The sequence below is a fragment of the Pelophylax lessonae genome (genome assembly GCF_965119305.1).
Source record: "Pelophylax lessonae genome assembly, chromosome: 12".
Classification (NCBI taxonomy): Eukaryota; Metazoa; Chordata; class Amphibia; order Anura; family Ranidae; genus Pelophylax; species Pelophylax lessonae.
In genome coordinates this window covers 223,049,224-223,071,441 of record NC_138779.1, presented here as the reverse complement: position 1 = coordinate 223,071,441, position 22,218 = coordinate 223,049,224, and the positions used below count along the sequence as shown (strand labels likewise).

The following is a 22,218-nucleotide window of genomic DNA, read 5'->3' as shown; positions in this document are numbered from 1 at the left end:
ATTAATAATAATAAATAATAAATGAGGATAAATAATAAAAATAAATGAGGATAAATAATAAAGATTAATAATAATAATAATAATAATAATAATAAATGAGGATAAATAATAGAGAATAAAAAATAATTAATGAGGAAAAATAAAAAAAGAAGATAAATATTTATAAATGAGGATAAATAATAAAAATAAATGAGGATAAATAATAAAGATTAATAATAATAAATGAGGATAAATAATAAAAAAAATGAGGATAAATAATAAAGATTAATAATAATAAATGAGGATAAATAATAAAGATTAATAATAATAAATGAGGATAATTAATAAAAAAATGAGGATAAATAATAAAGATTAATAATAATAAATAATAAATGAGGATAAATAATAAAAATAAATGAGGATAAATAATAAAGATTAATAATAATAATAATAATAATAATAATAATAAATGAGGATAAATAATAGAGAATAAAAAATAATTAATGAGGAAAAATAAAAAAAGAAGATAAATATTTATAAATGAGGATAAATAATAAAAATAAATGAGGATAAATAATAAAGATTAATAATAATAAATGAGGATAAATAATAAAAAAATGAGGATAAATAATAAAGATTAATAATAATAGAGGATAAATAATAAAGATTAATAATAATAAATGAGGATAAATAATAAAAAAATGAGGATAAATAATAAAGATTAATAATAATAAATAATAAATGAGGATAAATAATAAAAATAAATGAGGATAAATAATAAAGATTAATAATAATAATAATAAATGAGGATAAATAATAGAGAATAAAAAATAATTAATGAGGAAAAATAAAAAAAGAAGATAAATATTTATAAATGAGGATAAATAATAAAAATAAATGAGGATAAATAATAAAGATTAATAATAATAAATGAGGATAAATAATAAAAAAATGAGGATAAATAATAAAGATTAATAATAATAAATGAGGATAAATAATAACAAAATGAGGATAAATAATAAAGATTAATAATAATAAATAATAAATGAGGATAAATAATAAAAATAAATGAGGATAAATAATAGAGAATAAAAAATAATTAATGAGGAAAAATAAAAAAAGAAGATAAATATTTATAAATGAGGATAAATAAAAAAAAAAAGGATAAATAATAATAAATGAGGATATAAAATGTGGGCGGAGTTGTGAGGCGCAGAGAATAATAGAAGCGCTGCTCTGCCTTTTATAGAGAACTTTCAGTCATGTGAGCAAAAGGAGGCGGGGCCTCACGTTCTCTATCGCGCTGCTGATTGGTGGGGGAAATTGTCATTAAAGATGCAATGGTGGGCGGGCTCTTTGAGGTCCATCTTCCTGGTTCAGTGTGTGAGGAGATTGTGCGGAGAGCGGAGAGTCATCACCTCACATGAGGAGCCGCTGTGACCGGCCTGGTAATCACCTCCCGTCCTTCCACCTGTACTCTTCTTCCTCCAGCGGTCCGGTAAGCTTCTCCTGACCCTTCCCTGCGGATACCACCGGAGAGAGCCGCCATGTTACCCTCCCCCTCCTCCAATTACTCCCCCTCCTATCACCCCCACCCCCTGACTCAATTCCCCTGATGCTGCCCCCCCCCCCCCTATAACTCCCAGTCCCAGGAACAAAAAGTGCAACTGCAGCATCATCTGTGTGACCTGGGGGGGGGGGAGGGGAGGGGTTAAGGTGTCAAACTATGGAGAATACTGGGGGATTAAACTATGGGGGGGGGTCCTGAGGGGGCTACAGGGGGCTCCCCGGCTTAGAATGTGGCTGAGAGGTCCAACGGTAATGGGATTAGGGCTGAACATTCACTTTGAGATCCAAAACCCCATAACCCCTGCCCCCCAATATCCCCATCCCTCCGTCCCCCCCATAATCATCCCCTCCGTCCCCCCCATAATCATCCCCTCCGTCCCCCCCATAATCATCCCCTCCGTCCCCCCCATAATCATCCCCTCCGTCCCCCCCATAATCCTCCCCTCCGTCCCCCCCATAATCCTCCCCTCCGTCCCCCCCATAATCATCCCCTCCGTCCCCCCCATAATCATCCCCTCCATCCCCCATATAATCATCCCCTCCGTCCCCCCCATAATCATCCCCTCCGTCCCCCCCATAATCATCCCCTCCGTCCCCCCCATAATCATCCCCTCCATCCCCCATATAATCATCCCCTCCGTCCCCCCCATAATCATCCCCTCCGTCCCCCCCATAATCATCCCCTCCGTCCCCCCCATAATCATCCCCTCCGTCCCCCCCATAATCATCCCCTCCGTCCCCCCCATAATCATCCCCCCATAATCATCCCCTCCATCCCCCATAATCATCCCCCGGTCCCCCCATAATCATCCCCCGGTCCCCCCATAATCATCCCCCGGTCCCCCCATAATCATCCCCCCATAATCATCCCCTCCGTCCCCCCCATAATCATCCCCTCCGTCCCCCCCATAATCATCCCCTCCGTCCCCCCCATAATCATCCCCTCCGTCCCCCCATAATCATCCCCTCCGTCCCCCCATAATCATCCCCCGGTCCCCCCATAATCATCCCCCCATAATCATCCCCTCCATCCCCCATAATCATCCCCCGGTCCCCCCATAATCATCCCCCGGTCCCCCCATAATCATCCCCCGGTCCCCCCATAATCATCCCCCCATAATCATCCCCTCCGTCCCTCCATAATCCTCCCCTCCGTCCCCCCCCCCATAATCCTCCCCTCCGTCCCCCCCCCCATAATCATCCCCCTCCGTCCCCCCCCATAATCATCCCCCTCCGTCCCCCCCCATAATCATCCCCCTCCGTCCCCCCATAATCATCCCCCTCCGTCCCCCCCATAATCGTCCCCCATAATCCCCTGTCCCCATAATCCCCAATGTCCGGACCCCTAGTCCCAATAAGTGTATATTGATTGGTTTGTGTGATAGTCTACTCTACAATCTATGGGATATATATCTGAAAATCGATCGATCCCGATGTACTGACGGCCGATCTCATTTCTTGAGGCCCAAAAACACAAAGATGGTACAAATACCCCCAAATCACCCCTTTTTTTTTTTTTTAAGCAGTCAACCGGGGATATTTAGTGAGAGGCGTGGCCAAAGTTCTATGTATTTTTTTGGAAATGAAGGAATTACATTTTTTTTTTTATTTCCACAATTTTGTGTTTCTATGCGGTCACTAATAGGGTCGCTCCGATGCTGAGACAAAGCATTTTTGCAAGTATCGGTTCTGGCCAGAAATACTCGGGATGCCGGAAGTGGTATCGCTTTGGGGGGGGGGGGGACAGTGGCTTCGTATTGGGGGTTGCAGGCTGCACCCGGGTGACACCCACATGTCCCAGGCAGCTGCGGGGGGGACAGTGGCTTCGCATGGGGGTTGCGGGCTGCACCCGGGTGACACCCACATGTCCCAGGCAGCTGCGGGGGGGACAGTGGCTTCGCATGGGGGTTGCGGGCTGCACCCGGGTGACACCCACATGTCCCAGGCAGCTGCGGGGGGGACAGTGGCTTCGCATGGGGGTTGCGGGCTGCACCCGGGTGACACCCACATGTCCCAGGCAGCTGCGGGGGGGACAGTGGCTTCGCATGGGGGTTGCGGGCTGCACCCGGGTGACACCCACATGTCCCAGGCAGCTGCGGGGGGGACAGTGGCTTCGCATGGGGGTTGCGGGCTGCACCCGGGTGACACCCACATGTCCCAGGCAGCTGCGGGGGCTGGGCGGCTTCCTGACTGAGGAACAATCGGCCGTTCTGTTGACGGCCAACAAAAATTTTATAGCCTGCACACTAGATTTTGTTCGGCCGAAAAGTCGCAGTCGGTTGTCGGAAGCATCATACTAACAAGCCGATGATCGGACGGTGGCCGAAAATTCACGGCCAACAATCGTTGCGTGTGCACGAGGCATTAGATCCAATCTGCTTACCAAAAGAAAAAAATAATCTAGCCAAAAGCCAGGGAAATGAGCAACTGGAATTAGCCCAATAAAGTTCAGAGGGGATCACCACCAACACCACAGCCGCTTCTCAGACGAAGGTATAAAGAAAGCCAATATCGGTCTGTTGGGGATGTCCTCAAAATAACAAGGCCAAGGTGACTCTGCAGGGTTCTCCAAAATTGTCCAATGGCAAGATTATGCAAAGAAAACAAAGCGCTCCATAGTGTAAAACCATAGACTTTAATATCAAAATAAAGGAGAGCAAATTACAAACATCAAGGTGAAAAAGGCGTGGGGTTTGAATGAGCCGCCGGCCGGTCGGCTCCTCCGCCCGTCCTCAGACTCGTAATGGTGACATCAGCACGCCGCGACCGACGTACGTTTCGTCAGATGTGACGTTCTCAAGGTACCCAGATTTTAAGTATTACCTTGGGGAGATGCAGACTAGAGTACTGCAATCACTGAGCAGCAAATGATATCACCTGGGATGTATTTCAGTTCTCTTGCAAGCCTGGCCTATTAGTGAGCCCTGAGGACCAGGGTTGACCACTGTCCTAGGTCATTGACATCTGGCGGTACCAGCAGCTCCCATAACCCAGCTCACCTGGCCAGTGGCATTGCTAGAGGGGTGACATCAGGCCCAGACTGACATGTCCCAGCACGGCACACGCATCACCCCTTACTGCCTGCCATGCTAGAGGATGAGCCTGGAAGTACCTCCCCCCACGCCCGCTGAACTCAGAGGCTCATCACTACGGACAGCCGCGAGTACGACTCTGATAATCAGTCCTCACCACCACAGGAGGATCCACCAGGAGCTGCCTTTACCATCGTCCAGGTCTGCTATGGTCTCCAGCATGGCTTCAATCCTGGATGGGACTGGAGACTACCGTCCTGAGCTGTCTATCCCCTTAGCACCATGCCCTGTGATTCCTCACCAACTGGGATGGGCATGAGCAGCACTCCAGCCACTACCCCCTCCAGCCACTACCCCCTATCTCCACTGTGTCAGACAAATTCCACCACCCCCACCATCAGCATCACCACCAGCGGCTCTCTGGCAATGTCAGTTGTAGCGTCCCCCTGATGAGAGATGTCAGGGGGGATACACTCCATGAACAACCTGTACAGCCTTTACAAGGACATGACTGGAATGGGGCAGAGCTTGTCCCCCATTGACTGCCACCCGGTAGGCAATAGCTTGGGCTCCATCTACAAAAGTCAAGAGCCTGCAGAACTATGGACCACCTGGGCACAACAAGATGCTCAGCCCACATTGCCATGCTGGCAATAGGAATTGGCACCTCTCCAGGGGGGCTGGCGATCCCACCATCTGCCATGATGTCCCACCACAATGGGGTTCACCACCCTGGCCACTGGGGCAATGCTCAATCCTACTGGCCGGTGTTGACATCCAGCCATGACATTCCACCCTTCTTCTCTAGGTCTCAGCCGAGCAACTTTGGACAGAAGAGATCAACACCAAAGAAGAGGTGCAGGTGTCCAACTGCCGTGATATTGCAGTCCCGCTAGAAGTCGCTGATCGCCGACATTACTAGTAAAACAAATTAAAATAAAAATATCCCATAGTTTTGTAGACGTGATAACCTTTGTGCAAACCAATCAATATACACTTATTAGTATTGTTTTTTACCAAAAATATGTTTCAGAATACATATTGTCCTAAATTTATGAAATTAGATTTTTTTTTTTTTTTTGGATGTTGTATAGCAGAAAGTAAAAAAAGTAAAAAATGTTTGATTTATAGAAATGCCGTGCTAACGCTTAGTATGAAGAACAGCAAAAAACAAATGTAATTGTCTAAGGGTCCATTCACACTAGCGCGACTTGTCAGACGACTTGGTCGCCTGACAAGTCGCGGTCGGTCGCTCGCCATTGAACAGTACAGGACACGTTCTAATAGGAGCGACACAAGTCGCTCCGACTTAGAAAAATGGTCCTGTACTACTTTGGGGCGACCTGGAGGCGACTTGCATTGACTTTATTAGGTATTTAAAAAAAAAAAAAAAAAAATATATATATATATATATATATATATATATATATATATATATATATATATGTATGTATGTATGTATGTATGTATGTATGTATCTATATATATATATATATATATATATTTTATATAATATGCACACACTATATATATATATATATATATATATATATATTGTTTTTTTTAACACCAGTAGCTGTTAGTGATGATCGCTGTAACATCAATGCTTCTTTCAACTGTAATAATCGAGTTTCATTCAGAAGAGCTATGCGATACATTGTAGAGGGTGCTGTGATTGGCTTTGTGTCGGCCTATCACATAAAATCCCAATAAAATACATTTACGGTTTTGGTTATAACATGAAAAAATGTGGAAAATTTCAAGGGGTGTGAATACTTTTTTCAAGGCACTGTAGGTGTTTATTAACCACTTGCCGACCGCCTCCTGTATATTTACTGCGGCACGCAGCCGCTTACAGGCAAAGTGACGTCACTTGCCAAAGAGCCTGTAGGGGGCGAGGCCAAAAATGCATTTTGACAAAGCTTAAATGCAAGGTCACACAATTTTAAGGTGAGGATCCAACCGGGGGGGGGTGCTGTTTTTGTGGTGATACAGACGTAATCCTTCTTAGAAGAACACTGCACTGAAGGAGCAGTAAGAGTGTGGACTTTGCATGTTATGGATTCCGGTGACGGGGAAGAATACCATAAATACATTTCACTTTAAAATACATGGATGTGGACTATATCAGCGATAATTTGTTCCACGTATGCGATTTGATTCACAATTTTATATTCTGAAGTTATACAAAGAGTGTTTTTGGTATTTTATGTAGCTGGCAATATTTATTTTTATAGTCCGATGATATCTCTTTATTTCACTATTTTTTATTTTGATTATAGGGTTATAGGGAGCGCAGCATTGATTAGAGACTTTTTGTATTAAAGTGGAATTCCTGATTAGACCGTTTTTAGGGTCTCTGATAGAATGGGGGAAGGGTTAGCACCTTGGTCTTATTGCTGTCTGAGGTCCTGTAGGAGGCTTCCGCTCACCTTCCCTTCTCCTAAGATTATAGGGAGTGAAAGGGGAACTTTCCCAGTCAGGAACACTGGGGCGACCTGTCAGATGACCTGGTCGCCTGACAGGTCGCCTTCCATAGAGAAGCTGTGGACCCGTTCTAATAGGAGCGTCACAAGTCGCTCCGACTTAGAAAAAGGGTCCGGAGCTTCTGTGGGCGACCCGGAGCGACCTGCATTGACTTCAATGTTATGAAGTCCGTGCCGGCCGCTCCGAGGTCGTGGTGCGAGCTGTGCACCGCAACCTGTGAGGTCGCCCCGGGAAGTAGCGTCGCCCCAGTGTGAACGGGGTCTTACCCTGCTCAATCCATTCTAAAAAAAATAAAAAGGCTTTGAATGCAGTTCCACTTTAAAATCTGTACTTCTACTTACCTTCTTCCTTTTTTTTTTTCCTTCATAGGTTTACTTGAGGCGGAGTCAACGGACATGATAAGACCAATGATGTTGATAAGGGGACTGAAGCGGGGGGTAGGGAGACTCAAAGGTGCCCTGAGAAGTATTATGAAGAAGAAGCCGAGGAGGAGAGAGGAGGAAGTGAAGAGAGATGATGATTTGGTGTGGAGAATTCAGAAGGCGGTGAGCAGACCATTGTTAGAGGGAATGTGGCAGAGAGAGTATTGAAAGTGTTGTGGCAAATGAGAAAAGTAGAGAAGGTGGCCATCGGAGAACCTGAACCGCAGAACAGAGAAGGTGCCCCACAGAGTAGAGGAGGCAGCCATCACAAAAAGGGCAGTCAGCAGAATAGATGAGGTGGCCGTCGAAGTAGAGAGGCCAGTAGATGAGGTGGCCGTCGAAGTAGAGAGGCCAGTAGATGAGGTGGCCGTCGAAGTAGAGAGGCCAGTAGATGAGGTGGCCGTCGAAGTAGAGAGGCCAGTAGATGAGGTGGCCGTCGAAGTAGAGAGGCCAGTAGATGAGTCGGCCTTCGAAGTAGAGAGGCCAGTAGATGAGGCGGCCTTCGAAGTTGAGAGGCCAGTAGATGAGGTGGCCTTCGAAGTTGAGAGGCCAGTAGATGAGATTAAAGTTCTTGATGGGGGGGCTCAAGTTTGCCCCTGTTAAGAATTTAAACAAATTCCAGACTTATGTGAGTATTCAAAAATTTGTTAGAACATTAAAGATTAAAAAATATTTTTTGTCGAAACCCAGGGAGAGGACCCATCTCCCTCCTGTAGAAGTAGATTCTAATCTTACTAACAAGTCAGTATTCAACCCCTTTTAAATAAAGATAACAGCCATGTAGAGGTATTTAGGAACATGGTGGTAAAGGATATGGAAAATCTAAATGTTAAAAAGGTCCATGATCCTTCCTATATTCTGAAAGGTATTCTGTCTCTTGAAAAGAAACGTGACCTTGTGATTTGTCCAGCAGATGAGGGAGGAGGCCTGGTGGTCTTGTCTAAAGAATATTATCAGGAGGAAATGGTAAGGCTGTTAAGTGATAGATCTACGTACAGAATATTTAAATCTGATCCGATCTTTGAATTTAAAGCGGAGATCCGGCCCCCCTCCAAAAATTAAGTCAGCAGCTACACATACTGTAGCTGCTTTAATATTAGGACACTTACCTGTCCTGGAGTCCAGCGATGTCAGCACCGCAGCCGAAGTTTTTGTCGGGTGCTCCCGCCACCATTGCCGGTCAGGGAACCCGGCAGTGAAGCCTTGCGTCTTCACGGGCGGATCCCTACTGTGCATTCGGATTGGCTCGCCGGGAGAGGGTAGGAGGAGGGTCCTCACTTTCGCCGCGGCGCTGTTTCCGGGAAGTGGGGAGAGGTACTCCCCCCTGAAAGGTGCCAAATGTGGCACCAGAGCGGGGGAAGGAAGCAAATGAGCAGAAGTTCCACATTTGGGTGGAACTCCGCTTTAAGGAGGAGTTACATTTTTTGATTGAAAAGGGAAAGGAGTTGGGCATCCTGAATAAAAAGGAATCTCTTTATCTGGATCCCATCTCCTTTCGAACTCCCATCATTTACTTTCTCCCAAAAATTCATAAAGATGCTACTAGACCACCAGGGCGACCCATTGTTAATGGGATTGGGTCCATTTCTGCTTGAGTGGGCCAATACATAGATTATTTTTTGAAACCCCTGGTGTCTGAAACCAAAGCCTACCTCAGAGATACTAAGCATATCATTCAGGTTCTGGGAGATCTTGCATGCTCCTCTGATAGTATATTGGTAACTGCTGATGTGAGTTCTCCCTATACTATAATAGGCCATCAAGAGGCCTTGTCCTCGGTTAAATGGGCTATGGAAAGTTCTTTTCCCTATGTCCGTAAAAAATATCTAATAAAATGCCTGGAATTCTGTCTAAATCGGAAATACTTCTGGTATGATCGCCAGTTCTTTTTACAGATCATGGGTGTTGCGATGGGCGCATGCTTCACTCCCAGTGTCGCCAATCTCTTTATGGCGCACTGGGAGGAGGAGGCAGTTTTCTCTCAGCACCCTGAGCAACTCGTGTGTTATCACAGGTATATAGATGACCTGTTCATGGTCTGGGAGGGTGATCATACCAGTCTGCAGGCTTTTATGGATAAGTGAAATGGAAATCCTAAGAACATCTCTTAGTCTTGGAACATTGATAAAGAAAAAATTGTCTTTTTAGACCTTGAAATCTCTAAGGAAGGAAGTGTTTTCCGTACACGCAATTATTTCAAACCTACGGACAGAAATGGGTAAATCCCACTAGATGTCGTCATGCCTCGTAGTTATGCAACATTCCGAAGGGCCAGTACATTCGCCTGAGAAGGAATTGTTCTACGGAGGACAAATTCTTTTCACAATCTCAGATCTTGACCAATGGGTTTGTTCAGAAGGGTTATAGTAAGGGTATTCTGGAAGCGGAGGTTGAGAAGGTCGGGAACCTGGATATAAATGTTTCAATAGGAGATTCTAGGAAAGAGAAACAGAAGGGTTAGCAAGAATTTAAAACTATTCTGGACTATAATGTCCGTTTTTAAAAAAGTGGAGAGAGTTATCTCTAAATATTGGTGGATTTTGCTTAAGGACCGGGTATTGTTACATAGTAGGTGAGGTTGAATAAAGACAATAGTCCATCCAGTTCCCCCTGTGTAGGTGTGTGTAGCTGTAATCCTCTCTCATACCCCTGAATGTTCTGATCCTTGAGATGTACGTCTCATGCCCCGTACACACGTGCAGATTATCTGAAGACTTTTGTCTGTAGACTTACCAAAACCAGATAATATGAGGTCAAACCTGAACACTTTCAATTTGTATGCAATCCGGCAGGCCTGTGCACTACATAGAAAAGGTAAATCTGAAGACAAAAGTCTTCAGATAATCTGCACGTGTGTACGGGGCATAAGAGTCTTTTGAAAGCCACCATACTTCCCGCAGAAACCACCTCTTGTGGTAGAGAATTCCACACTCTTGTAGCCCTAACAGTAAAGAACCCCCCACGTTGCCTGAGGTTAAAACGCTTCCCCTCTAATCTCATTGTATGCCCTTGAGTCCTCATGCAATCCCTTCGACTGAACAGCTTTTTTTTCTAAGCTGAGATCCCCATTGAGATATTTAAAAATTGCTATCATGTCCCCCCTCAGGCGTCTCTTCTCCAGGGAGAATAAATCGAGCGATTGCAGACGCTCTTCATAGTTAAGGTCCTCCAATCCCCTAATCAGTTTAGTTGCCCTTCTCTGGACTCTCTCCAGCTCCAACACATCCCTCCTGAGGACTGGTGACCAGAACTGGACAGAATACTCCAGATGCGGTCGGACCAGAGTTTTATAAAGTGGAAGGATTATAGACTTATCTCTGGAATACATCCCTTTCTTTATGCATGCTAATATTCTGCCGGCTTTGGCAGCTGCCGCTTGACCTTGCCTGGTCTATCATCAACCAGTCCTACTCCCACACCCACAGCTTGTGTATAGGCATGCTCCTATACGCTTAGGGACAGAATTGCCCCAGCAGTCATTGATCCCCCTGTGCATAAGGAGACAATTATTTTCCTTTCTCTCTGTTTTTTTTGCTTGCGGAAAATGTTCCGCCTGCAAACAGGCCAAGTGAAATATTGAAAAGCGTAAAGATTTTTCTGCTCACAGCACCGGAAAAAATTATGGTATTAAGGACCTCATCACATGTAACACGGAGGGGGTGGTGTACATGTTGTCCGTGTTGGTGTTGGAATGCAACTGTGGCCTCCAATACGTTGGCAGAACTTCTGGAGCTCTACATGTTAGAGTTGCCGAACATATTGGGAATATCAAAAAGGGGAAAACTACACTCAGTGTTTCCAAACACCTCCGTAATTACCATAATAGGCATCCTAGAGGTCTTAAATTCTGGGGCATAGAACGGGTTAAAAAACATTAGAGGGGAGTTCAATTCATCAGAAGGCTCAGCCAGAGGGAGTCCTTCTGGATTTTTGAAACAGGTGTCTTGTCTCCTTTTGGGGTTAAACGTAGAGTTTGACCTCAATTGTTTTATTTCCGACAGATGATTTTTGATGTAATATATACATTTTAGTTTTGTTTTTAGTGAAGGTTTTTATGTTTGGTTTTTGTTTGTATTTATGCTATTTAAATGTTTATGCAACATGAGATGTTTAATTGTAATTTAGTATGTTTGGCGGATGAGGATAGTAGCGGGTGATTTCTTCTGGTACAAATTTGATCTGGTATCCTATATTCGTTTAGGTGTTTTAATCATGTTTCATGACTTGAAGGCACTGTGAGATTTACCCCAGCTGCCTGTGGTCTCCTTGACGATCGGGTTGCTATTTAATAGGGTGACGGCGTGGCTCCACCCCTGCTGACGAAGTATGTTGGACGATACGCATACGGGAGGTGGAAGCTGCCTGTCACCCGTACGGGAGGTGGAAGCTGCCTGTCACCCGTATGGGAGGTGGAAGCTGCCTGTCACCCACTGCTATTCTCACGCTGCCTGTGATGCCGGAAGCTGCGGTCTATGTAGCGGCACCGCTCACGCCGTCCGTGAGGCAATTTGCATGCTGAATTTGTTTTATCTAATGTGAGTGTGAATTCTATTGATTTTAAAATAAAGTCATTATCAAATGGAGAGTACTTAGATGTTGTCCTTTCATTTATATGGTTAACTGGTGAAATAGCAAAGTCTGGATTCTGTGAGGAGGTTCCCCTGCATAAGATTTGGCTGCCTGGATGTTTCTGTGGAGAGTCTCCCCCCTGCATATGCCCTGGTTACCTGGATATACCTTTGGTACCATTTTCAGGCGCTTATGTACTTTCAGGTGAGCGCGGTGTATACCTCACTGGTGGAGGGACTTGGGTGACCATCTTTCTATGCACTTTATGGATCCTCTGGGACTTTCTGGACTATTCCCCTATTAGGATTTATTGTGCTGCACTTCATATGAAAATTTTCAGTAGATGAGGTGGCCATCAGATTAGAGAAGGCCAGTAGATGAGGTGGCCATCAGATTAGAGAAGGCCAGTAGATGAGGTGGCCATCAGATTAGAGAAGGCCAGTAGATGAGGTGGCCATCAGATTAGAGAGGCCAGTAGATGAGGTGGCCATCAGATTAGAGAAGGCCAGTAAATGAGGTGGCCATCAGATTAGAGAAGGCCAGTAGATGAGGGGGCCATCAGATTAGAGAAGACCAGTAGATGAGGTGGCCATCAGATAAGAGAAGGCCCAGTAGATGAGGTGGCCATCAGATGAGAGAAGGCCCAGTAAATGAGGTGGCCATCAAATGAGAGAAGGCCCAGTAGAGGAGGTGGCCATCAGATGAGAGAAGGCCAGTAGATGAGGTGGCCATCGGATTAGAGAAGGCCAGTAGATGAGGTGGCCATCAGATAAGAGAAGGCCCAGTAGATGAGGTGGCCATCAGATGGGAGAAGGCCCAGTAGATGAGGTGGCCATCAGATGAGAGAAGGCCCAGTAGATGAGGTGGCCATCAGATGAGAGAAGGCCAGTAGATGAGGTGGCCATCGGATTAGAGAAGGCCAGTAGATGAGGTGGCCATCGGATTAGAGAAGGCCAGTAGATGAGGTGGCCATCGGATTAGAGAAGGCCAGTAGATGAGGTGGCCATCGGATTAGAGAAGGCCAGTAGATGAGGTGGCCATCGGATTAGAGAAGGCCAGTAGATGAGGTGGCCATCGGATTAGAGAAGGCCAGTAGATGAGGTGGCCATCGGATTAGAGAAGGCCAGTAGATGAGGGGGCCATCAGATTAGAGAAGGCCGGTAGATGAGGTGGCCATCAGATTAGAGAAGATGGCCATCACATTAGAGGAGGCCAATTGGCAAAGTAGGTGAGGTCAGCAGAGTAGAGGAGATGGCCATAACAGAAGAGGCAAGCAGGAGAGCAGTTGAGGGGTCGGGAGTGTAGAGGACAAAGAGATAAGTGTTGAGGAGAGGAGAGGGAGATAGAGAAGCTCAGGAGAGAGGAGCAGAGAAAAACAGCTGAAGAAGAGGAACAGGGAAAAAAGCAGGAGGAGGAAGAACGCAGGATAGATGAGATCTGGGAGGAGGAACGCAGGATAGATGAGATCTGGGAGACGGAGGAGGAAGAGAGAAAAAAGAGGTTAGCAAAGTTAGAAGCACACAGGCCAAAGAGTTGGTGGTGGATAAAGTGGTGGAACAAGAAAAGGGATGACTCCTATGTAGAAAGGGGTGAAAAATCCAAACTTTCCTCTTTGAAATACCTTGTCATCAATTGATTGGAAGCTTTTTGTAAAAATGTTTAAATCATTTATAATAAAGTGGAATTCCAAACGAGACAGTTTAAGTTTTAGATAGAACGGGGGAAGGGCTAGCACCTTGGGTTTTATTGCTGTCTGAGGTCCTGTGGGAGGCTTCTGCTCACCTTCCCTTCTCCTAAGATTACAGGGAGTGAAAGGGGAACTTTCCCAGTCAGGACACAGAAAACATTTAAAACCTTGGGAAAATGTTAACCCTTTCCCCGCTCCATCCATTAAAAAAAAAAAAAAAAGTTTGAATGCAGTTTAAATCTGTACTTCACTTACCTTCCCTTTTTTTTTTTTTTTTTTTTTCTTTTCTCTTTCAGAAAACAATGGAGGATTGGGAAAGAGAGGAGGAAGAGAAAAGAGATGAGGCATGGGACAGGGATGAGAAGGAACAGGAAAGGCATCCGAAGAAGATGACTGATGACAGGAGATTGCAGCGAGAGCTTCAGAGAATCTCAGAGTTGGCTAGCAGGAAAGAAGAGAGAAAAATGGAGATGGCAGGAAAAAAGAGGAGGAACAGAAAACCATGGAGGAATGGGAGCGAGAGGAGGAGCGGGAAATAACTGATGCATGGGACAGAGATGTGAAGGAACAAGAAAGGAATCCAAAAAAGATGGCTGATGACAGGAGATTGCAGCGAGAGCTTCAGGAGAGAAAAGCAGGCTAGCGGGAAAGAAAAGAGAAAAAAAGGAGATGGCAAGGAAAAGAGGTAGAACAGAAAACCATAGAGGAATGGGAAAGGGGAGGACTGGAAAAGAGCATGCATGGAACAGGGATGAGAAGGAACAGGAGGGAACCCGAAAAAGATGACAGATAATGAGGCTGCAGCAAGAGCTTCTGCAAATAACGAAGGTGTATAGTAGGAGAGAAGAGAGAAAAATGGAGATAGAAAGAGAGGAGAAACAAAAAAGATGACAGATATGATGAGAGTGCAGCAAGAGCTTCACAGGATAGGAAAGTGAGAGACACGGGGGGGGGGGGGTGAGCGAGAGAGACACGAGGGGGGGGTGAGAGAGAGAGACACTAGGGAGGGGGGGTGAGAGAGACACTAGGGAGGGGGGTGAGAGAGAGAGACACTAGGGAGGGGGGGTGTAGAGAGAGAGACTGGGTGAGGGGGGGGATTAGCGAGAGGCAAGGGTTAGAGAGAGAGAGAGAGAGAGGAAGGGGGAGGGAGTGGGATAGCAAAGAGAGGGCAGGGGGGGGGGGTGTTGGTTGGTGACCATGGCTCCAGGATCAGTGAGACGAGCCTCAGGATTGGGGTCAGGGTGGCCCTTCATGGTTTCTTGCACTGGGCCCTGAAGGTTCTAGTTACGCCTCTGGTCCTGACCATTATCCTGCGGACTATTCATTGCTGATCTCGGCTTTCTTTCTGACCATGATCCTGTTGCCAAGGTCAGCAACAGATAGCAGGATTGTGGTCAGGAAGCAAGCTGAAATCAGTCATGGATAACCAGCAGAATCCTGGTCAGGAGGCAATCCAAGGTCAGCAATAGATAGCAGCAGGATTGTGGATGAATATGAATTTGATGTTTTAATTTATTATTGCACATCTCATATTTTCTTGCACATTTCGCAGTGTTTATGAATTTTTATGGCATAAATATGTGCTTCTGGTAACACATTGTACTGATTGGAGGAGTTAGCGCATCTATTTAGCATTATGTTCTCTCTGAAGTTTTTGCGTATTGATATGTATTATAGTTTGCTGCTTTCTTAATACTTTATTATAAATATTTCTTTTTTCAATATTTGGAAAATCTTCACTAAGTGCAGAAGTTTATGCACGCAGATGTGTGTTTTGTATGTGTGTGCGCATGTAGAGGCGGAACTGCTAGGGTTGCAAAGGTTGCACTTTGACTGGGCAAGTACCGTCACCATTGGGGGGGGGGGGCCAAGAAGGCAGGAAAATTTGAAAGGGACCTGCTGGGGATCTGTAGGAAGGGCCCTGGACTCGGGCGACAAGGCCACAGGACCAGAAGACAAGGCTTTGGGACTGATTGGGTGGGGGGCTGTGATGGTTTCTTGCATCGGGGTCCTAAAGGTTCTAGTTACACCTCTGCTCCTAAAATCAAATTTTCGTCTGGAAAAACGAATCGAAACGAAAGGCACATGTCAAGATCTGGCTCAGGAGGCAAGCCGAGGTCAGCAATGGATAGGCAGCAAGCTGAGGTCAGCAAATAAATAAGCAGCAGGACAATGGTCAGGAGGAAAGCTGAGGTCATGAATGCATAGGCAGCAGAATCGTGATCATGAAGTAATTCAATGTCCGCAATGGATAGGCTTTCCCCATGACCCTGCTGCCTAACCGTTGCTGACCTTGGCTTCCCCATTGCTGCCAAGGGCAGCAGCAGATGGGCAGCAGTATCGTGGTCAGGAGCCAAGGAAAGGTCAGCAACAAATAGGTAGCAGGATTATGGTCAGGAGGCAAGCAAAGGTCAGCAACAAATAGGCAGCAGGATTATGGTCATGAGGCAAGCAACAAATAGGTAGCAGGATTATGGTCATGAGGCAAGCCAAGGTCAGCAAAGTATAGGTAGCAGGATTGGGGTCAAGAGGCAAGCCTATCCATTCCTGACCTCTGTTTGTCCCAGACCACGATTCTACTGACTACATGGTGCTGACCTTTGCTTGCCTTCCGACTGTAATCGTTCTGCCTGTTTGTTGCTGACCTTGGCTTGGCGTACAGGATAGGAGAAGTGGTACTGTGCAGAGTCCATACATACAGAATAAGAACAGATACTGAGAATTACACCCAGCATACAGGAGAAGATGATTATAAATGTGCATATGCTGCCCTCTGGTGACCTCTTTCAGTACTACATGAACACTTTGTTGGGATATCAGGCAGTCATATAGAAGTGATCAGCATTCCTCATATTCCTGTTCGTGGGTCAGAGAAGTGACTGGCCGGGTATTACTGAGCTCAATATGTAATGTCACCACCCTCATAATAGGCACAGTGGGGGTACAGACCCAGGAACTCAGCACAGGGATGGTGGGAACCCCTCATAATGGGCACAGCGGGGGGTACAGACCCAGGCACTCAGCACAGGGATGGTGGGAACCCCTTATAATGGGCACAGCAGGTGTACAGACCCGGGAACTCAGCACAGGGATGGTGGGAACCCCTCATAATGGGCACAGCGGGGGTACAGACCCAGGAACTCAGCACAGGGATGGTGGGAACCCCTCATAATGGGCACAGCGGGGGGTACAGACCCAGGCACTCAGCACAGGGATGGTGGGAACCCCTTATAATGGGCACAGCAGGTGTACAGACCCGGGAACTCAGCACAGGGATGGTGGGAACCCCTCATAATGGGCACAGCGGATGTACAGACCAGGGAACTCAGCACAGGGATGGTGGGAACCCCTCATAATGGGCACAGCGGGGGTACAGACCCAGAAACTCAGCACAGGGATGGTGGGAATCCCCAGATTTAATTTGGAAGTCTCAGATCTGGGTGGAGGGACTTTGATGTCAGTACTGATAAGTAATTATTTTTGGTTTCTCGGCCATCGTTGGGTAATAGATTCCCAATGCTGGGACCACCATGGTAGGCCCCGATGGGGGTCATTACTACAAACCCCCCTCCCCCCATAATCCCCGGCACTAGAAATATGGGACAGCTCCGGTGTTCTGCCGAAAACTCTACACCAGGAATAATTGGAGATTTTGACCACTTGGTTTTGTCACAGAACCCCGGCAGCCTTTACACTCCGATACATGCTATAACGAGTGGACGGTGTTAGTCCGCCTGCTAGTTGTCGCTGCCTTGGTGGCGGCCATGTTTTTGGTTAAAAGTGGGTGGACTACAAATGTCCGCTCTTTATAGGGTGTATCGGAATGTATACGCTGCCGCTGTTCTGTGAAGACACCAAGTGGTGGAAATCTCCAGTTATTCATGGTGTAGAGTCACCGGAAGGGACGTGGGTGGAGTTCTCAGCAGGTTGGAGTTTTCTCCAGGACACCGGCCCAGTTAACTCTCTCTGACGCCTCATCTGTTGGGAAAATGAAGTAACTTCATCTCAGCGCCTCTCTGTGGAGAAGATGAATTGGTGGCACCTGGACATCATACGGCTGCTAATCAGGAAGATCCGGCTGCTGGTGGACAGGGCAGGTTTTCAGGATTTCCTTTGGGCAGCTTCAGCCATTGGGAAGAGATCCTGGAAGTCTGACCTGCTGCGTTCACACATCGTATGGAAGGGGAATACGGCGTCCGAGGATCTCAGGGCGTTCTCGTGCAAATTCCGACCGGGAAACTCGTATTCCACAATATCAATGTGAATGGAAAGGGTTGCAAACAGAACAGATTTTGCTGGGTTAGCGAGTGACCCCTCTGGGGGGGGGATTTACGTCACTTCCTGTCCCCATGCCACCCATAGAAGGAATTGGGAGGGTGGTTGTCACCGAAACAGGAGGGCCCATTGGAGAGAATTCCTGTTCTGAACAAGCTCTTACCTGTTTCAGCGGGTCGGGTAATCTGGGTATCCTGCAGAGAGTCGGGTCAGTTAATCCAGATCTGAAGCCGGTTTATTTAGCGCACATTATGCATTGCTGCTTACTTAGTGACCGGTTCTCTTTACATTCACATTGCGCTTCCTAATGGCACTCCAATGCACCTTGCTATCGGACGTGTCGCGGTGCGCTGCCTTACAATCTATAGGACATGAAACAGCCGGTTCAAATAAACAGACGGCCTTAAAGAGTAACTCCACTTTTGTTGATAAATAAACCCCTCCCACTCTGGGTGATCTCTACATTGCAGGGATTGTGATAAACTTTGTTGCAGATTCCTTCCTTTTGTTATTCTGAAGAAATAGCGGTTTGTTTCTCTGCGTCCATGTGTAAAGTGAATGGGAGTGACTTTATAATTATCAATCAGCCGCTGCACCTGTAGGGCTCTGAGGAAAGTGGCGGGGTCTGCTTCCCTTTAGTGATTTCCCTTTGGGAGTATCTCGCCAAAAATTACATTTTTGTTGCAGGGGATGCCAAAAATCTGACTTGCATCTAGTGCAGATTTCTGGGAAAATCAGTGAGCCAATCACACAAGCAGGAAATGACATTTCTGGAGGGGGTGGGGGGGGGGGGTGATTGCAGTGTTCGGTGTACAGAGCGCCTCACCTTGGCCATATTGCATTTTACAGAAGATGACAGCGACTGCAGATTGGAAAGGAAAGATCATTTCTGATAACATTCAATTACAATCTGACTCGTGTCGTCATTTTATACATTATGTTTCTATTGTTTTTATTTGCTATTTTTTACTGCACAGCATTTTTCAAGCTTTTTTTGGCGTTCACTAAAATATCGCCAGCGCGATGTCATCAAGTCATGCGGTATTTTAGTAGTGAAAGCCCAATTTACTTTGGACGGTAGCCGACGTCCTTAACAAACTGTGTAAATAGCTGGTTGCTAAGGAGTGGGCGGCCGCTGAGTGAATGTAAAAAGAATTGTGGGCATTTTTTAATGGCTAGGGTGTTGCCCCCTCCAAATTCCATACATTGATTGCGAGACGAACCCCCACACCAAAATGAAACAGAAAAAAGGATTGGGCCACCCCCCCCCCCCAAAATCCATTCCAAACCCAAAGGAACCCCCACACCAAAATGTAAAAAAAACAATGTGGGTCCCCCCATCCATACCATGCCCTTCATGTCTGGTGTGGATTTTGAGGGGAAACCCCCCACACCAAATTTAAAAAAAAAAACATGGGGTCCCCCCAATCCATATCAGGTCCTTCACGTCTGGTATGGATTTTGAGGGGAACCCCCTCCACACCAAAATTTACCAAAAAAACTACCACCTTCGGGTCTGCTTAAAAAAAAAAAGTTTGAGTAAAAGAGTAACAATGTATCAGTTCTGAAGGTCCATGTCTGCTAAGCAGTGCTGTGACAAATGATGGCGGCCCCCAAAATGCGGTTCAGAATCAAATTTAATTACATTGTAATGTGGAAATATTTACACAGTTTAGTGTCGCTCCCTGGGTGACAAGACCCCTCCCCCTCCCCTCCCCCAGGATTATAGTACAGTTTTGAGGGCCCCCAGGGTACAGTTCTCAGCCCATCCAGGACTGGAGTCTGTGCGATCATCTTCATGCTGCAGATCGTTCGATAAACCCCTCTCGGTGTCTGGATGATGAAGAGGCTCCTCGGGGGCGGTCTGAGAGCGGCACAGATCGCCCATATTTCAAGTACTTTGTAGAATAAGACCCGGGGGCCGGCGTGCTGCAGCAGTCATGTGCGATCGATGCCGCGGCCGTCATACAGTCGGGCGGCTGAAATGTACAGGACGTTAGAAAGTTCTACAGGTGGGCAGGGCTACCCCTGCAGGGGCGCGGTCCTCCTCCGCGCGTCCCCTCTAAGGCGGCTTCATCTCCAGTTTGCTGGTGGCATGCTTGATCCGCTTGTTCTCCCGCAGGTTGCGCAGCCGGGCGTTCTTGTTGGTGATCTCCTCAACATGCGTCGCCGGCACCCAGCCCCTCTCTCCATCCGAGAGTCGGATCCCTTCCATCCAACCTGCCGAGGGGAGCAAAGAGGAAAATGTCAGCACCTGGCGGACGCGCACAGCAGCCACGTAATCCGATCTGCAGCATCTGCCTGGGCCTGGGGGGGTCAATGCTATTCCCCGGCAGATGTGAAGTTATTACCGGAGGAGGGACGCCCTCCCCCTCCCGGACTCAGATTAATATTCAGAGATCACCAGTGCTGGGGGAGTTCCCTTTCCATTTATTTTTTCCTTCTTTTCTCTCTTTTTTTTTTTCTACCCTTTCTTTCGTTCTAACTTTCTTTTCTCTCTTTTTTTCTTTCTTTCTACCTTTTTATTTTTTTTTTCCTTCTTTCTTTTTACCTTTTTCTTTCTTTCTCTCTTCCTCTCTTGCTTTTGTTTTAACTTTCTTTTCTCTTTCTACTTTTTTTTTCTTTTTCTTTCTTTTCCCACCTATTTCTTCCTTCCTTCTTTTCTCTCTTGCTTTCTCAGTTTCTTTCTACCTTTCTTTTCTCTTTTCCTTTCTACTTCCCTTTCTTTTCTCTTTGGACGTGGTTTGTGTCCCCATGTAGGACTCCCCTCACGTGGAAAGGAGTTGAAGGGAAATCTCCCAAATGGGGAGACAGACAGCATTTCTCACCCTTCCCCACCCCCACTCAACTAGGAGAGATTTCTATCTGTCCTCTTTGATTACATTGAACCCGATACTTCCGCTTGAGAGTCACCTGAAATCTGACAGTTTTCACCCGCCTGTCTCCCAGCTCCTGAGTGCGCATAGCATCAGATAGCTCTGTGTAGTTCAAGGAATGTAAAGAACTACAGAACTCTGCTATGCACTCGGGAGTCGGGAGGCGCCATTATTATAATCCTATATATATATATATCACTACAACCAATCGGATCTGAGACGCCCCTTTTTATAGTGGAGGATGATAAAAGGAAGGCTCTCATTGGTTGTTATGAGTAGCAAAGACACTTTCCTGTCCTGTTTGTTTCTAGAACTGGCTCTATAAATTCCCAACCTGATCAGTAGAACGCAAAAGATGGAAAGTTTCCCTCCCCTGCCTTTCCCCTGTCCCTCCCCCACCCTTCTTACCATCGCTTTTCTTTGCAGGGAGGCAAAAGATGGAAAGTGCTCCTCCCCTGCCTTTCCCCCGTCCCTCCCCTGCCCTGTTTACCATCGCTTTTCTTTGCGGTGAGGCAAAGATGGAAAGTGCCCCTCCCCTGAATTTCCCCCATCCTTCCCCCGCCCTTTCTACCATCGCTGGTCTTTGCGGTGAAGCAAAAGATGGAAAGTGCCCCTCCCTTTTACCAGTCCCTCCCCTGCCTTTCCCCTGTCCCTCCCCCGCCCTTCTTACCATCGCTGGTCTTTGCTGTAAGGCGCAGGATGTCGGCTTTCTCCAGGGTGAGTTCATCGTGCTCCTGGGCGGTGTACCCCTTAATGCACTGGACCTGAGGAGCGTCTGGGGAGGAGAGACATGGAGGGAGGTGAACCAATGGGAGGAGTCAGCAGATTGCTGGAAACTGTGCTAATCCTGCACCGTGCTACAAATACATAATTGTAATAGTGACACAGGAAAATGTTTGTGAACCCTCATCTACATTGAAGGCTCCTGAGCCTATACCTAATGTATTAATAATACTAATATACCTAATATTGTTTCATTATGATGTACGATATATTCCACATTGTCACAGCTCTTACTGTAAAGAAGCCTTTCCATAGGCAGGACTGAACCCCTTTTTTCCTCTGGATCAAAGAGCTCCCCCATGTCCTGTGTAATAATCTTAAAGTGAAAATCTCTGCACCAAGTTCACTATATGGAGTATTTAAATCTGAACCCCGGGATAATAAATCCATCGGTCATGTGACTTCTTCTGGATTCTGGAATCTTCTTCCAGATCTGTACAGTAATTAAGTGTGAGACTTCCTCTAATAAAGACCGCCCACTACTGCTCTCTCTCCTTGTGCGGGGGGACTGGTCCTGTCTCTGCCCCTTCTGTATTTTA

At 46.3% G+C, this 22,218-nt stretch overlaps 1 protein-coding gene across 1 annotated transcript in view; it reads right to left on the bottom strand.

Annotated features, from left to right (window-relative positions):
• Window positions 1-19,645: 19,645 nt before the first annotated feature.
• ARHGEF19 (Rho guanine nucleotide exchange factor 19) overlaps window positions 19,646-22,218 on the bottom strand; it is a 69,814-nt gene continuing 67,241 nt past the window's right edge. Inside the window, exons 15-16 of the mRNA XM_082274479.1 lie at window positions 21,567-21,671; window positions 19,646-20,240 (exon numbers count right to left, since the gene is read on the bottom strand). Coding sequence (XP_082130605.1) covers window positions 20,083-20,240; window positions 21,567-21,671 — 263 coding nt within the window. The 3' untranslated portion in view covers window positions 19,646-20,082. The remainder of the gene's footprint in view (window positions 20,241-21,566; window positions 21,672-22,218) is intronic.